The sequence below is a fragment of the Bombina bombina genome, chromosome 9 (genome assembly GCF_027579735.1).
Source record: "Bombina bombina isolate aBomBom1 chromosome 9, aBomBom1.pri, whole genome shotgun sequence".
NCBI classification, from domain to species: domain Eukaryota; kingdom Metazoa; phylum Chordata; class Amphibia; order Anura; family Bombinatoridae; genus Bombina; species Bombina bombina.
Genome location: NC_069507.1, coordinates 18,752,072 through 18,770,329, shown reverse-complemented (window position 1 = coordinate 18,770,329; position 18,258 = coordinate 18,752,072). Strand labels below are relative to the sequence as shown.

The 18,258-nt window shown below is 47.6% G+C and overlaps 1 protein-coding gene across 1 annotated transcript in view; it reads left to right on the top strand.

The window, feature by feature from the left end:
* Nucleotides 1-18,258, top strand: part of NPFFR1 (neuropeptide FF receptor 1) — a 182,709-nt gene that overhangs the window by 103,233 nt on the left and 61,218 nt on the right. The window contains exon 2 of the mRNA XM_053691606.1: nt 12,070-12,169. Within this exon, the coding sequence (XP_053547581.1) occupies nt 12,070-12,169 (100 nt within the window). The remainder of the gene's footprint in view (nt 1-12,069; nt 12,170-18,258) is intronic.

Sequence of the window (18,258 nt, the reverse complement as noted above, 5' to 3'; positions counted from 1 at the left end):
ATCTCTCACACCCCCATACAATCACACCCTGCTCTCACCCTCCCATACAATCACACACTGATCCCACCCCCATACAATCACACCCTGCTCTCACCCTCCCATACAGTCACACACATCTCTCACACCTCCCATGCAATCACACCCTGCTCTCACCCTCCCATAGAATAACACACTGCTCTCACCCTCCCATACAATCACACCCTGCTCTCACCCTCCCATACAATCACACAAATCTCTCACACCCCCATACAATAACACCCTGCTCTCACCCTCCCATACAATCACACCCTGCTCTCACCCTCCCATACAGTCACACACATCTCTCACACCTCCCATACAATCACACCCTGCTCTCACCCTCCCATACAATAACACACTGCTCTCACCTCCCATACAGTCACACACTGCTCTCACCTCCCATACAGTCACACACTGCTCTCACCCTCCCATACAGTCACACACTGCTCACACCCTCCCATACAGTCACACACTGCTCTCACCCTCCCATACAATCACACCCTGCTCTCACCCTCCCATACAATAACACACTGCTCTCACCCTCCCATACAATCACACACATATCTCTCACCCTCCCATACAATAACACACTGCTCTCACCCTCCCATACAATCACACACTGCTCTCACCCTCCCATACAATCACACACATCTCTCACACCCCCATACAATAACACCCTGCTCTCACCCTCCCATACAATCACACCCTGCTCTCACCCTCCCATACAATCACACCCTGCTCTCACACTCCCATACAATAACACACTGCTCTAACCCTCCCATACAATAGCACACTGCTCTCACCCTCCCATACAATAACACACTGCTCTAACCCTCCCATACAATCACACCCTGCTCTCACCCTCCCATACAATAACACACTGCTCTCACCTCCTATACAGTCACACCCTGCTCTCACCTCCCATACAATCACACACTGCTCTCACCCTCCCATACAATCACACCCTGCTCTCACCCTCCCATACAATCACACCCTGCTCTCACCCTCCCATACAATCACACCCTGCTCTCTCCCTCCAATACAATCACACCCTGCTCTCACCCTCCCATACAATCACACCCTGCTCTCACCCTCCCATACAGTCACATACTGCTCTCACCTCCCATACAGTCACACACTGCTCCCACCCTCCTATACAATCACACACTGCTCTCACCCTCCCATACAGTCACACACTGCTCTCACACCCCCATACAGTCACACACTGCTCTCACCTCCCATACAGTCACACACTGCTCTCACCCTCCCATACAGTCACACACTGCTCTCACCCTCCCATACAGTCACACACTGCTCTCACCCTCCCATACAGTCACACACTGCTCCCACCCTCCCATACAGTCACACACTGCTCTCACACCCCCATACAATCACACACTGCTCTCACCCTCCCATACAATCACACACTGCTCTCACCCTCCCATACAATCACACACATCTCTCACACCCCCATACAATCACACACATCTCTCACACCCCCATACAATAACACACTGCTCACACCCTCCCATACAATCACACACATCTCTCGCCTCCCATACAATCACACACATCTCTCACACCCCCATACAATAACACACTGCTCACACCCTCCCATACAATCACACACATCTCTCACCCTCCCATACAGTCACACACTGCTCCCATACAATCACACACTGCTCTCACCCTCCCATACAGTCACACCCTGCTCTCACCCTCCCATACAGTCACACACTGCTCCCACCCTCCCATACAATCACACACTGCTCTCACCCTCCCATACAGTCACACCCTGCTCTCACCCTCCCATACAGTCACACACTGCTCTCACCCTCCCATACAATCGCACACTGCTCTCACCCTCCCATACAATCACACACTGCTCTCAACCTCCCATACAATCACACACATCTCTCACCCTCCCATACAGTCACACCCTGCTCTCACCCTCCCATACAGTCACACACTGCTCTCACCCTCCCATACAATCGCACACTGCTCTCACCCTCCCATACAATCACACACTGCTCTCGCCCTCCCATACAATCACACACATCTCTCACACCCCCATACAATAACACCCTGCTCTCACCCTCCCATACAATAACACCCTGCTCTCACCCTCCCATACAGTCCCACACTGCTCTCACCCTCCCATACAGTCACACCCTGCTCTCACCCTCCCATACAGTCACACACTGCTCCCACCCTCCCATACAATCACACCCTGCTCTCTCCCTCCCATACAATCACACCCTGCTCTCACCCTCCCATACAATCACACCCTGCTCTTACCCTCCCATACAGTCACACCCTGCTCTCACCCTCCCATACAGTCACACACTGCTCCCACCCTCCCATACAATCACACCCAGCTCTCTCCCTCCCATACAATCACACCCTGCTCTCACCCTCCCATACAATCACACCCTGCTCTCACCCTCCCATAGTCACATACTGCTCTCACCTCCCATACAGTCACACACTGCTCCCACCCTCCCATTCAATCACACACTGCTCTCACCCTCCCATACAGTCACACACTGCTCTCACACCCCCATACAGTCACACACTGCTCTCACCTCCCATACAGTCACACACTGCTCTCACCCTCCCATACAGTCACACCCTGCTCTCACCCTCCCATACAGTCACACACTGCTCTCACCCTCCCATACAGTCACACACTGCTCTCACCCTCCCATACAGTCACACACTGCTCCCACCCTCCCATACAGTCACACACTGCTCTCACATCCCCATATAATCACACACTGCTCTCACTCTCCCATACAATCACACACTTCTCTCACCCTCCCATACAATCACACACATCTCTCACACCCCCATACAATAACACCCTGCTCCCACCCTCCCATACAATCACACACATCTCTCACCTCCCATACAATCACACACATCTCTCACCCTCCCATACAGTCACACACTGCTCTCACCCTCCCATACAATAACACACTGCTCTCACCTCCCATACAATCACACACATCTCTCATACCCCCATACAATCACACACATCTCTCAGACCCCCATACAATAACACACTGCTCACACCCTCCCATACAATCACACACATCTCTCACCTCCCATACAATCACACACATCTCTCACACCCCCATACAATAACACACTGCTCACACCCTCCCATACAATCACACACATCTCTCACCCTCCAATACAGTCACACACTGCTCCCACCCTCCCATACAATCACACACTGCTCTCACCCTCCCATACAGTCACACCCTGCTCTCACCCTCCCATACAGTCACACACTGCTCTCACCCTCCCATACAATCACACACTGCTCTCACCCTCCCATACAATCACACACTGCTCTCACCCTCCCATACAATCACACACATCTCTCATACCCCCATACAATAACACCCTGCTCTCACCCTCCCATACAATAACACCCTGCTCTCACCCTCCCATACAGTCACACACTGCTCTCACCCTCCCATACAATAACACACTGCTCTCATCTCCCATATAATCACACACATCTCTCACACCCCCATACAATAACACACTGCTCCCACCCTCCCATACAATCACACACATCTCTCACACCCCCATACAATAACACACTGCTCTTACCTCCCATACAATCACACACTGCTCTCACCCTCCCATACAATCACACACTGCTCTCACCCTCCCATACAGTCACACACTGCTCTCATCTCCCATACAATCACACACTGCTCTCACCCTCCCATACAGTCACACACTACTCTCACCCTCCCATACAATCACACACTGCTCTCACCCTCCCATACAGTCACACACATCTCTCACCCTCCCATACAGTCACACACTGCTCCCACCCTCCCATACAATCACACACTGCTCTCACCCTCCCATACAGTCACACACTGCTCCCACCCTTCCATACAATCACACACTGCTCTCACCCTCCCAAACAGTCACACACTGCTCCCACCCTCCCATACAATCACACACTGCTCTCACCCTCCCATACAGTCACACACTGCTCCCACCCTCCCATACAATCACACACTGCTCTCACCCTCCCATACAGTCACACACTGCTCTCACACCCCCATACAATAACACACTGCTCTCACCCTCCCATACAGTCCCACACTGCTCTCACCCTCCCATACAGTCACACACTGCTCTCACCCTCCCATACAGTCACACAATGCTCTCACCCTCCCATACAGTCACACACTGCTCTCACCCTCCCATACAGTCACACACTGCTCTCACCCTCCCATACAGTCACACACTGCTCTCACCTTCCCATACAGTCACACACTGCTCTCACCCTCCCATACAGTCACACACTGCTCTCACCCTCCCATACAGTCACACAATGCTCTCACCCTCCCATATAGTCACAAACTGCTCTCACCCTGCCATACAGTCACACACTGCTCTCACCCTCCCATACAGTCACACAATGCTCTCACCCTCCCATATAGTCACAAACTGCTCTCACCCTCCCATACAGTCACACACTGCTCTCACCCTCCCATACAATCACACACTGCTCTCACCCTCCCATACAATCACACACTGCTCTCACCCTCCCATACAATCACACACATCTCTCATACCCCCATACAATAACACCCTGCTCTCACCCTCCCATACAATAACACCCTGCTCTCACCCTCCCATACAGTCACACACTGCTCTCACCCTCCCATACAATAACACACTGCTCTCATCTCCCATATAATCACACACATCTTTCACACCCCCATACAATAACACACTGCTCCCACCCTCCCATACAATCACACACATCTCTCACACCCCCATACAATAACACACTGCTCTTACCTCCCATACAATCACACAATGCTCTCACCCTCCCATACAATCACACACTGCTCTCACCCTCCCATACAGTCACACACTGCTCTCATCTCCCATACAATCACACACTGCTCTCACCCTCCCATACAGTCACACACTACTCTCACCCTCCCATACAATCACACACTGCTCTCACCCTCCCATACAGTCACACACATCTCTCACCCTCCCATACAGTCACACACTGCTCCCACCCTCCCATACAATCACACACTGCTCTCACCCTCCCATACAGTCACACACTGCTCCCACCCTTCCATACAATCACACACTGCTCTCACCCTCCCAAACAGTCACACACTGCTCCCACCCTCCCATACAATCACACACTGCTCTCACCCTCCCATACAGTCACACACTGCTCCCACCCTCCCATACAATCACACACTGCTCTCACCCTCCCATACAGTCACACACTGCTCTCACACCCCCATACAATAACACACTGCTCTCACCCTCCCATACAGTCCCACACTGCTCTCACCCTCCCATACAGTCACACACTGCTCTTACCCTCCCACACAGTCACACAATGCTCTCACCCTCCCATACAGTCACACACTGCTCTCACCCTCCCATACAGTCACACACTGCTCTCACCCTCCCATACAGTCACACACTGCTCTCACCTTCCCATACAGTCACACACTGCTCTCACCCTCCCATACAGTCACACACTGCTCTCACCCTCCCATACAGTCACACAATGCTCTCACCCTCCCATATAGTCACAAACTGCTCTCACCCTGCCATACAGTCACACACTGCTCTCACCCTCCCATACAGTCACACAATGCTCTCACCCTCCCATATAGTCACAAACTGCTCTCACCCTCCCATACAGTCACACACTGCTCTCACCCTCCCATACAATCACACACTGCTCCCACCCTCCCATACAGTCACACACTGCTCTCACCTCCCATACAGTCACACACTGCTCTCACCTCCCATACAGTCACACACTGCTCTCACCCTCCCATACAGTCACACACTGCTCTCACCCTCCCATACAGTCACACACTTCTCTCACCCTCCCATACAATCAAACACATCTCTCACACCCCCATAGAGTCACACATTGTTCTCACCCTCCCATACAGTCACACACTGCTGTCACCCTCCCATACAATCACACACTGCTCTCACCCTCCCATACAGTCACACACTGCTCTCACCCTCCCATACAGTCACACACTGCTCTCACCCTCCCATACAGTCACACACTGCTCTCACCCTCCCATACAGTCACACACTGCTCTCACCATCCCATACAATCACACACTGCTCTCACCCTCCCATACAGTCACACACTGCTCTCACCCTCCCATACAGTCACACACTGCTCTCACCCTCCCATACAGTCACACACTGCTCTCACCCTCCCATACAGTCACACAATGCTCTCACCCTCCCATACAAACACACACTGCTCTCACCTCCCATACAGTCACACACTGCTCTCACCCTCCCATACAATCACACACTGCTCTCACCCTCCCATACAGTCACACACTGCTCTCACCCTCCCATACAATAACACACTGCTCTCACCCTCCCATACAGTCACACACTGCTCTTACCTCCCATACAGTCACACACTGCTCTCAGCCTCCCATACAATAACACACTGCTCTCACCCTCCCATACAATAACACACTGCTCTTACCTCCCATACAATCACACACTGCTCTCACCCTCCCATACAGTCACACATTGCTCTCACCCTCCCATACAGTCAAACACTGCTCTCACCCTCCCATACAGTCACACACTGCTCCCACCCTCCCATACAGTCACACATTGCTCTCACCCTCCCATACAGTCACACACTGCTGTCACCCTCCCATACAATCACACACTGCTTTCACCCTCCCATACAATAACACACTGCTCTCACCCTGCCATACAATCACACACTGCTCTCACCCTCCCATACAGTCACACATTGCTCTCACCCTCCCATACAGTCACACATTGCTCTCACCCTCCCATACAGTCACACACTGCTCTCACCCTCCCATACAGTCACACACTGCTGTCACCCTCCCATACAATCACACACTGCTTTCACCCTCCCATACAGTCACACACTGCTCTCACCCTCCCATACAGTCACACAATGCTCTCACCCTCCCATACAAACACACACTGCTCTCACCTCCCATACAGTCACACACTGCTCTCACCCTCCCATACAGTTACATACTGCTCTCACCCTCCCATACAGTCACACACTGCTCTCACCCTCCCATACAGTCACACACTGCTTTTACCCCCCATACAGTCACACACTGCTCTCACCTCCCATACAGTCACACACTGCTCTCACTCTCCCATACAGTCACACACTGCTCTCACCCTCCCATACAATCACACACTGCTCTCACCCTCCCATACAGTCACACACTGCTCTCACCCTCCCATACAATAACACACTGCTCTCACCCTCCCATACAGTCACACACTGCTCTTACCTCCCATACAGTCACACACTGCTCCCACCCTCCCATACAATAACACACTGCTCTCACCCTCCCATACAATAACACACTCCTCTCACCCTCCCATACAATAACACACTGCTCTTACCTCCCATACAATCACACACTGCTCTCACCCTCCCATACAATCACACACTGCTCTCACCCTCCCATACAGTCACACATTGCTCTCACCCTCCCATACAGTCAAACACTGCTCCCACCCTCCCATACAGTCACACACTGCTCCCACCCTCCCATACAGTCACACACTGCTCTCACCCTCCCATACATTCACACACTGCTCTCACCCTCCCATACAGTCACACACTGCTCTCACCCTCCCATACAGTCACACACTGCTCTCACCCTACCATGCAATCACACACTGCTCTCACCCTCCCATACAATCACACACTGCTCTCACCCCTCCCCCCATATAGTCACACACTTCTCTCACAATCTCATACAGTCACACACTGCTCTCACCCTCCCATACAGTCACATACTGCTCTCACCCTCCCATACAATAACACACTTCTCTCACCCTCCCATACAATCACACACTTCTCTCACCTCCCATACAGTCACACACTGCTCTCACCCTCCCATACAGTCACACGCTGCTCTTACCCTCCCATACAATCACACACTGCTCTCACCCTTCCATACAGTCACACACTGCTCTCACCTCCCATACAGTCACACAGTGCTTTCACCCTCCCATACAGTCACACAATGCTCTCACCCTCCTATACAAACACACACTGCTCTCACCTCCCATACAGTCACACACTGCTCTCACCCTCCCATACAGTCACACACTGCTCTCACCCTCCCATACAGTCACACACTGCTCTCACCCTCCCATACAATCACACACTGCTCTCACCCACACATACAGTCACACAGTGCTCTCACCTCCAATACAGTCACACACTGCTCTCACCCCCCATACAGTCACACACTGCTCTCACCCCCCATAAAGTCACACACTGCTCTCACCCTCCCATACAGTCACACACTGCTCTCACCCTCCCATACAATCACACATTGCTCTCACCCCCCATACAGTCACACACTGCTCTCACCCCCCATAAAGTCACACACTGCTCTCATCCTCCCATACAGTCACACACTGCTCTCACCTCCAATACAGTCACACACTGCTCTCACCCCCCATACAGTCACACAATGCTCTCACCCTCCCATACAGTCACACACTGCTCTCACCCCCCATACAGTCACACACTGCTCTCACCCCCCCCCCCATACAGTCACCCACTGCTCTCACCCCCCATACAGTCACACACTGCTCTCACCCTCCCATACAGTCACACACTGCTCTCACCCTCCCATACAGTCACACCCTGCTCTCACCCTCCCATACAGTCACACACTGTTCTCACCCTCCCATACAATCACACACTGCTCTCACCCCCCCCCCCCCATACAGTCACACACTTCTCTCACCCTCCCATACAGTCACACACTGCTCTCACCCTTCCATACAGTCACACACTGCTCTTACCTCCCATACAGTCACACACTGCTCTCACCCTCCCATACAATCACACACATCTCTCACCCTCCCATACAGTCACACATATCTCTCACACCCCCATACAATCACACCCTGCTCTCACCCTCCCATACAGTCACACACTGCTCTCACCCTCCCATACAGTCACACACTGCTCCCACCCTCCCATACAATAACACACTGCTCCCACCCTCCCATACAGTCACACACTGCACTCACCTCCCATACAGTCACACACTGCTCTCACTTCCCATACAGTCACACACTACTCTCACCCCCTATACAGTCACACACTGCTCTCACCCTCCCATACAGTCACACACTGCACCCACCTCCCATACAGTCACACACTGCTCTCACTTCCCATACAGTCACACACTACTCTCACCCCCTATACAGTCACACACTGCTCTCACCCTCGCATACAGTCACACACTGCTCTCACCTCCCATACAATCACACACTGCTCTCACCCTCCCACACAGTCACACCCTGCTCTCACCCTCCCATACAGTCACACCCTGCTCTCACCCTCCCATACAATCACACCCTGCTCTCACCCTCCCATACAGTCACACACTGCTCTCACCCTCCCATACAGTCACACACTGCTCTCACCCTCCCATACAATAACACACTGCTCCCACCCTCCCATACAATAACACACTGCTCCCACCCTCCCATACAATAACACACTGCTCTCACCCTCCCATACAATCACACACTGCTCCCACCCTCTCATACAGTCACACACTGCTCTCACCTCCCATACAGTCACACACTGCTCTTACCCCCCATACAGTCACACACTGCTCCCACCCTCCCATACAGTCACACCCTGCTCTCACCCTCCCATACAATCACACACTGCTCTTACCCCCCATACAGTCACACACTGCTCCCACCCTCCCATACAGTCACACACTGCTCTCACCTCCCATACAGTCACACACTGCTCTCACCCCCTATACAGTCACACACTGCTCTCACCTCCCATACAGTCACACTTCTCTCACCTCCCATACAGTCACACACTGCTCTCACCCTCCCATACAGTCACACACTGCTCTCACCCTCCCATACAGTCACACACTGCTCTCACCCTCCCATACAGTCACACACTGCTCTCACCCTCCATACAATCAGACACTGCTCTCACCCTCCCATACAGTTACACACTGCTCTCACCCTCCCATACAGTCACACACTGCTCTCACCCTCCATACAATCACACACTGCTCTCACCCTCCCATACAGTCACACACTGCTCTCACCCTCCCATACAGTCACACACTGCTCTCACCCTCCCATACAGTCACACACCGCTCTCACCCTCCCATACAGTCACACACTGCTCTCACCCTCCCATACAGTTACACACTGCTCTCACCCTCCCATACAGTCACACACTGCTCTCACCCTCCCATACAGTCACACACTGCTTTTACCCCCCATACAGTCACACACTGCTTCCACCCTCCCATACAGTCACACACTGCTCTCACCTCCCATACAGTCACACACTGCTCTCACTCTCCCATACAGTCACACACTGCTCTTACTCCCCATACAGTCACACACTGCTTCCACCCTCCCATACAGTCACACACTGCTCTTACCCTCCCATACAGTCACACACTGCTCTCACCCTCCCATACAGTCACACACTGCTCTCACCTCCTATACAGTCACACACTGCTCTCACCCTCCCATACAGTCACACACTGCTCTTACCCCCCCATACAGTCACACACTGCTCTTACCCTCCATACAGTCACCCACTGCTCTCACCCTCCCATACAGTCACACACTGCTCTCACCTCCCATACAGTCACACACTGCTCTCACCCTCCCATACGTCACACACTGCTCTCACCCTCCCATACAGTCACACACTGCTCTCACCCTCCCATACAGTCACACACTGCTCACACCTCCCATACAGTCTCACACTGCTCTCACCCTCCCATACAGTCACACACTGCTCTCACCCTCCCTTACAATCACACACTGCTCTCACCCTCCCATACAGTCACACACTGCTCTCACCCTCCCATACAGTCACACACTGCTCTTACCCTCCCATACAGTCACACCCTGCTCTCACCCTCCCTTACAATCACACACTGCTCTCACCCTCCCATACAGTCACACACTGCTCTCACCCTCCCATACAGTCACACACTGCTCTCACCCTCCCATACAGTCACACACTGCTCACACCTCCCATACAGTCACACACTGCTCTCACCCTCCCATACAGTCACACACTGCTCTCACCCTCCCATATGTCACACACTGCTCTCACCCTCCCATACAGTCGCACACTGCTCTCACCTCCCATACAATCACACACTGCTCTCACCCTCCCATATAATCACACCCTGCTCTCACCTCCCATACAATCACACACTGCTCTCACCCTCCCATACAATCACACCCTTCTCTCACCCTCCCATACAATCACACCTTGCTCTCACCCTCCCATACAATCACACCCTGCTCTCACCCTCCCATACAATCACACCCTGCTCTCACCCTCCCATACAGTCACACACTGCTCTCACCCTCCCATACAGTCACACACTGCTCTCACCCTCCCATACAATCACACATTGCTCTCACCCTCCCATACAGTCACACACTGCTCTCACCCCCCCATACAGTCACACACTGCTCTCACCCTCCCATACAGTCACACACTGCTCTCACCCTCCCATACAGTCACACACTGCTCTCACCTCCCATACAGTCACACACTGCTCTCACCCTCCCATACAGTCACACACTGCTCTCACCCTCCCATACAGTCACACACTGCTCTCACCCTCCCATACAATCACACACTGCTCTCACCCTCCCATACAGTCACACACTGCTCTCACCCTCCCATACAATCACACACTGCTCTCACCCTCCCATACAATCACACACTGCTCTCACCCTCCCATACAGTCACACACTGCTCTCACCCTCCCATACAATCACACCCTGCTCTCACCCTCCCATACAATAACACCCTGCTCTCACCCTCCCATACAATAACACCCTGCTCTCACCCCCTGCTCTCACAAACATCTCAGTTGTGGGTTATGTATCTATTGTTAACTTTCATTAATTTAACTAATTTGCTGCTGTCTGTTGTTTCAGGTTGGCCGTTTGATAACGTCATGTGCAAAATGAGTGGTCTGGTGCAAGGGATGTCTGTATCGGCTTCGGTTTTCACCTTAGTGGCTATCGCCGTCGAGAGGTATGACCGGCTTCCAGCTGTTCATGTTAACACAAATTGTCTGTCAAACACAATACCTGTACAATTCACTGGTGGATGTTGGATAATATTTTCATTTGTTTCATGATTTTCAGAAAATGATTATTTAAGCTGTCAGTGATGCTATCAGACAACAGCATAACATTATTTTGCATAACTTTGACAAATGATTAGCATATTTCCTGCATTTACACAAAGGCTATATAAATACATATGAATTTCAATTCTTAATCATAATGCTTTAATATATTTCCATGCAATGTATATACGGTTAGCGACAAGGCTGAACCATGACTTGATTTTCATATTTTTCATTAAACTGGATTCAAATTAAAATGAATGCTGTATCTCGCGCAATATCCAACATATCAAAATCAACATGTCTAACATCTAATATCAAATCCAGACAGCAGTAACTTCCATACGGCTAGATTACGAGTTTTGCGTTATGAGCTGCTCGGTACTAACTTGCAAGTTATTGTCACCGCTCACTTACCTACAGCGCTGGTATTACAGGTTTACAAAAACCCGGCTAAATCAGGCAAAAAGTGAGCGTAGAGCAAAATTGAGCTCCATACCACACTCCAATACCAGCGCTGCTGCAAGCTGCGGTGAGCTGGTTTTATGTGTACGTGCACAATTTCCCCATAGGCATCAACTGGGAGAGCCGGCTGAAAAAAGCCTAACACCTGCAAAAAAGTCAGGTAAAGGTCCGTAGTGCAGCCCCATTGATTCCTATAGGGAAACAAAATGTATGTTTACACCTAACACCCTAACATAAACCCAGAGTCTAAACACCCCTAATCTTACACTTATTAACCCCTAATCTGCCTCACCCGACATCACCGACACCTACATTATACTTATTAACTCCTAATCTGCCGCTCCGGACATCGCCGCCACTATAATAAACAAATTAACCCCTAAACCAACACAATCATGCATCACAAACACTAGTTAAATATTATTAACCCCTTAGCTGCTGCCCCTAACATCACCGCCACCTACCTACATTTATTAACCCCTAATCTGCCATCCCCAACGTTGACGCCACTATACTAAATTTATTAACCCCTAAACCTAAGTCTAACCCTAACTTAAAGGACCAGTCAATACTGTAGATTTGCACAATCAACAAATGCATGATAAGAAGACAATGCAATAGCACTTAGTCTGATCTTCAAATGAGTAGTAGATTTTTGTTAAATAAATTGCAAAGTTATTTCAATTTCCACTCCCCCTGTACCATGTGATAGCCATCAACCAATCACAAATGCATACACACTTATTCTTGCACATGCTCAGTAGGAGCTGGTGACTCAAAAAGTGTAAATGTAAAAAGACTGTGCACATTTTGTTAATAGAAGTAAATTGGGAAGTTGTTGAAAATTGCTGCTCTATCTGAATAATGAGTTTAATTTTGACTTGAGTGTCCCTTTAAATATAATTAAAATAAATCTAAATAAAATTCCTATCATTAACTAAATAATTCCTATTTAAAACTAAGTACTTAGCTATAAAATAAACCCTAAGCTAGCTACAATATAACTAATAGTTACATTGTAGCTAGCTTAGTGTTTATTTTTATTTTACAGGCAAGTTTGTATTTATTTTTACTAGGTACAATAGTTATTAAATAGTTATCAACTATTTACTAACTACCTAGCTAAAATAAATACAAATTTACCTGTAAAATAAAACCTAACCTGAGTAACACTAACACCTAACCTTACAATACAATTAAATAATTCCCTACATTAAATAAAATTATCTAAATTACAAAAAAAATACTTAATTACACAAAATAAAAAAAGAATTTAACAGATATTTAAACTAATTACACCTAATCTAATAGCCCTACCAAAATAAAAAAGCCTCCCCAAATAAAAAAAAGCTCTTTTACCTGTAAAAAAAATACAAACAACCCCCCAACAGTAAAACCCACCACCCAAATAAAATCCTAACTAATAAAACCCAAGCTCCCCATTGCCCTGAAAAGGGCATTTGGATGGGCATTGCCCTTAAAAGGGCATTTATCTCTTTTTCAAGTGCCCAAACCCTAAACTAAAAATAAAACCCACCCAATAAACCCTTAAAAAAACCTAACACTAACCCCTGAAGATCCATTTACAGTTTTAAAGACCATCCTCAACGAAGCCAGGAAAAGTCTTCATCCAAGCAGCAAGAAGTCCTCAACGAACCCGGGAGAAGTCTTCATCCAAGCCGGCAGAAGTGGTCCTCCAGACGCGCAGAAGTCTTCATCCAGACGGCATCTTCTATCTTCCTCCATCCGGCGCGGAGCGGGTCCATCTTCAAGACATCCGGTGCGGAGCATCCTCTTCAATCAATGTCTTCTTCCTGAATGAAGGTTCCTTTAAGTGACGTCATCCAAGATGGCGTCCCTTGAATTCTGATCGGCTGATAGAATTCTTTCAGCCAATCGAAATTAAAGGTGAAAAAATCTTTTCGGCTGATACAATCAGCCAATAGGATTAAGCTTCAATCCTATTGGCTGATACAATCAGCCAATAGGATTGAGCTTGCATTCTATTGGCTGTTCCATTGGCTTAGGTTTTTTTAGTTAGGATTTTATTTAGGGGGTTGGTTGTGTGGGTGGTGGATTTTACTGTTGGGGGGTTGTTTGTATTTTTTTTTACAGGTAAAAGAGCTGATTTCTTTGGGGCAATGCCCTGCAAAAGGCCCTTTTAAGGGCTATTGGTAGTTTAGTTTAGGCTAGGGTTTTTTTGATAGGGCTATTAGATTAGGTGTAATTAATTTAAATATTTGATAATGTCTTTTTTTATTTTTTGTAATTTAGTGGGTGGGTTTTTTTTGTTGTTGTAATTTAGGTAATTTTATTTAATTTAGGTAATTTATTTAATTGTAGTGTAAGGTTAGGTGTTAGTGTAACTCAGGTAAGGTTTTATTTTACAGGTAAATTTGTATTTATCATAGCTAGGTAGTTAGTAAATAGTTAATAACTATTTAGTAACTATTGTACCTAGTTAAAATAAATGCAAACTTGCCTGTAAAATAAAAATAAAACCTAAGATAGATACAATGTAACTATTAGTTATATTGTAGCTAGCTTAGGGTTTATTTTACAGGTAAATATATAGTTTTAAATAGGAATTATTTAGGTAATGATAGTAAGTTTTATTTAAATTTATTTTAATTATATTTAAGTTAGGGGGTGTTAGGGTTAGACCTAGGTTTAGTGGTTAATAACTTTAGTATAGTGGCAGCGACGTTGGGGGCAGCAGATTAGGGGTTAATAACTGTAATGCAGGTTGCGGCGATGTTAGGGACAGCAGATTAGGGGTTAATATTTAACTAGTGTTTGCGAGGCGGGAGTGCGGCGGTTTAGGGGTTAATATGTTTATTCTAGTGGCGGTGATGTCCGGAATGGCAGATTAGGGGTTAAAATTTTCATTTTAGTGTTTGCGATGCAGGAGGGCCTTGGTTTATGGGTTAATAGGTAGTTTATGGGTGTTAGTGTACTTTTTAGCACTTTAGTTATGAGTTTAATGTTACAGCTTTGTAGTGCAAAACTCATAACTACTGACTTTCAGTTTACGGTATGGATCTTGAAGTTTTAGGGTGTACCGCTCACTTTTTGGCCTCCCAAGCAGACTCGTAATACTGGAGCAAAGGAAGTCCCATTTACACATATTGCTTAAGTTAATTTGCGTTATGGCCAAAAAGTGTGCGGTGCCCCTAAACCTGCAAGACTCGTAATACCAGCGGTAGTGAAAAAGCAGCGTTATGAGCCTTAATGCTGCTTTTTCACCCATACGGCAAAATTCATAATCTAGCTGATAGTTTTTTGTTATTATTGTTTTTAATTTTTTATAACAAATAAACAAAAACATCAAACAGGAAAACATTTTAGGCTGAATTACAAGTGGTGAGCTAAGTGTAGCACAAGTCACAATATCAATATCGCCAACATTGCAAGTGAAAAGTAAACGTGTACGCGCAAGCGCAATCACATTTTACACTCGTCGTTTAGCGAAACTGAAGAATGAAGACTTGGGGGCCAATTTATCAAGCTTCAGATGGAGCATGAGGGCCCGTGTTTCTGGCGAGCCTGCAGCGGTCTCATAGCAGGCGGACAAACATCTCCGAAAATCAACCCGATCATGTACGATCGGGTTGATTGATGCCTCCCTGCTGGCACGTGAATCTGCAGGGGGCGGCGTTGCACCAGCAGCTCACAAGAGCTGCTGGTTCAATGCTGAATACGGAGAGCGTATTGCTCTCCGCATTCAATGAGGTCCGCCAGACCTTTGATCAATATCCCCCTTTGTGTTAAGGGTAGGGAGTTTAAAAAAAGTTGCACCAAACACAACATTAATATATTTAACCCCTTAGTGACCACAGCACTTTTCAATTTTCTGACCGTTTGGGACCAAGGCTATTTTTACATGTCTGCTGTGTTTGTGTTTAGCTGTAATTTTCCTCTTACTCATTTACTGTACCCACACATATTATATACCGTTTATATACTCATTACTGTACACACACATATTATATACCGTTTATATACTCATTACTGTACACACACATATTATATACCGTTTATATACTCATTACTGTACCCACACATATTATATACCGTTTATATACTCATTACTGTACACACACATATTATATACCGTTTATATACTCATTACTGTACACACACATATTATATACCGTTTATATACTCATTACTGTACCACACATATTATATACCGTTTTTCTCGCCATTAAATGGACTTTCTAAAGATACCATTATTTTCATCATATCTTATAATTTACTATAAAAAAATGGAAAAAATATACACTTTTTCTAACTTTGACCACCAAAATCTGTTACACATCTACAACCACCAAAAAACACCCATGCTAAATAGTTTCTAAATTTTGTCCTGAGTTTAGAAATACCCAATGTTTACATCTTCTTTGCTTTTTTTGCAAGTTATAGGGCCATAAATACAAGTAGCACTTTGCTATTTCCAAACCATTTTTTTTAAATTAGTGATAGTTACATTGTAACACTGATATCTGTCAGGAATCCCCGAATAACCATTCACATGTATATATTTTTTTTTTAGTAGACAACTCAAAGTATTGATCTAGGCCCATTTTGGTATATTTCATGCCACCATTTCACCGCCGAATGCGATCAAATAAAAAAAATCGTTCCCTTTTTCACAAACTTTAGGTTTGTGCAATTAGGTTTGTGCAATTATGGCATAAATGGTTGTAAAGGCTTCTCTGGGATACCCTTTGTTCAGACATATATGGCTTTGGCATTACTTTTTGGTAATTAGAAGGCCGCTAAACCACACTTGTATTATGCCCAGCAGTGAAGGGGGTAATTAGGTAGCTTCTAGGGTTAACTTTAGCTTTAGTGTAGAGATCAGCCTCCCACCTGACACATCCCACCCCCTGATCCCTCCCTGACCCCTCTCAAACAACTCTCTTTTTTTTTTGCTTTTTTTTTTAATACATTCTACAGTGTAGGATACCCCCTTAGCCCCTAACCTCCCTGATTGCTAAAGAAAATAGGTTTTATTTTTTATATAAAAATATTTTTTCTGTACTTTAGCTGCCCCACCTCATTACTCTCCCCCTCCAAGATCCCTTTTCCCCAAGACTTATCCCCCCTCTCTCTCCCTCAAAATTATTGTATACATTGACTACGAAGCGCGCACGCTCACGCGCCCCCTCGCGCACTCCTGATGTCAACCAAGCAATACTGGAACCGGATCAACATCAAGCAGGAACTGCTCAGCGATGGTCAGCCCACCCACCCACCTCCCTCCCAGCCAACAACGATCACACCATGGCTGGCCGATGCAGAGAGGGCCGCAGAGTGTCTCTCTTTGCATCAGATGCTTAAAAAAGGTTATTGCAGGATGCCTCAATATTGAGGCATCACTGCAATAACCTGAAAGCATCTGGAAGTGAGGGTACATCCTTGGTCGTTAAGTGACAGTTTTTGTAGGACGTACCCTGTACATCCTTGGTCCTTGAGGGGTTAAATAAACAGTTACACTAATATATACACTATCTTCTAAAAA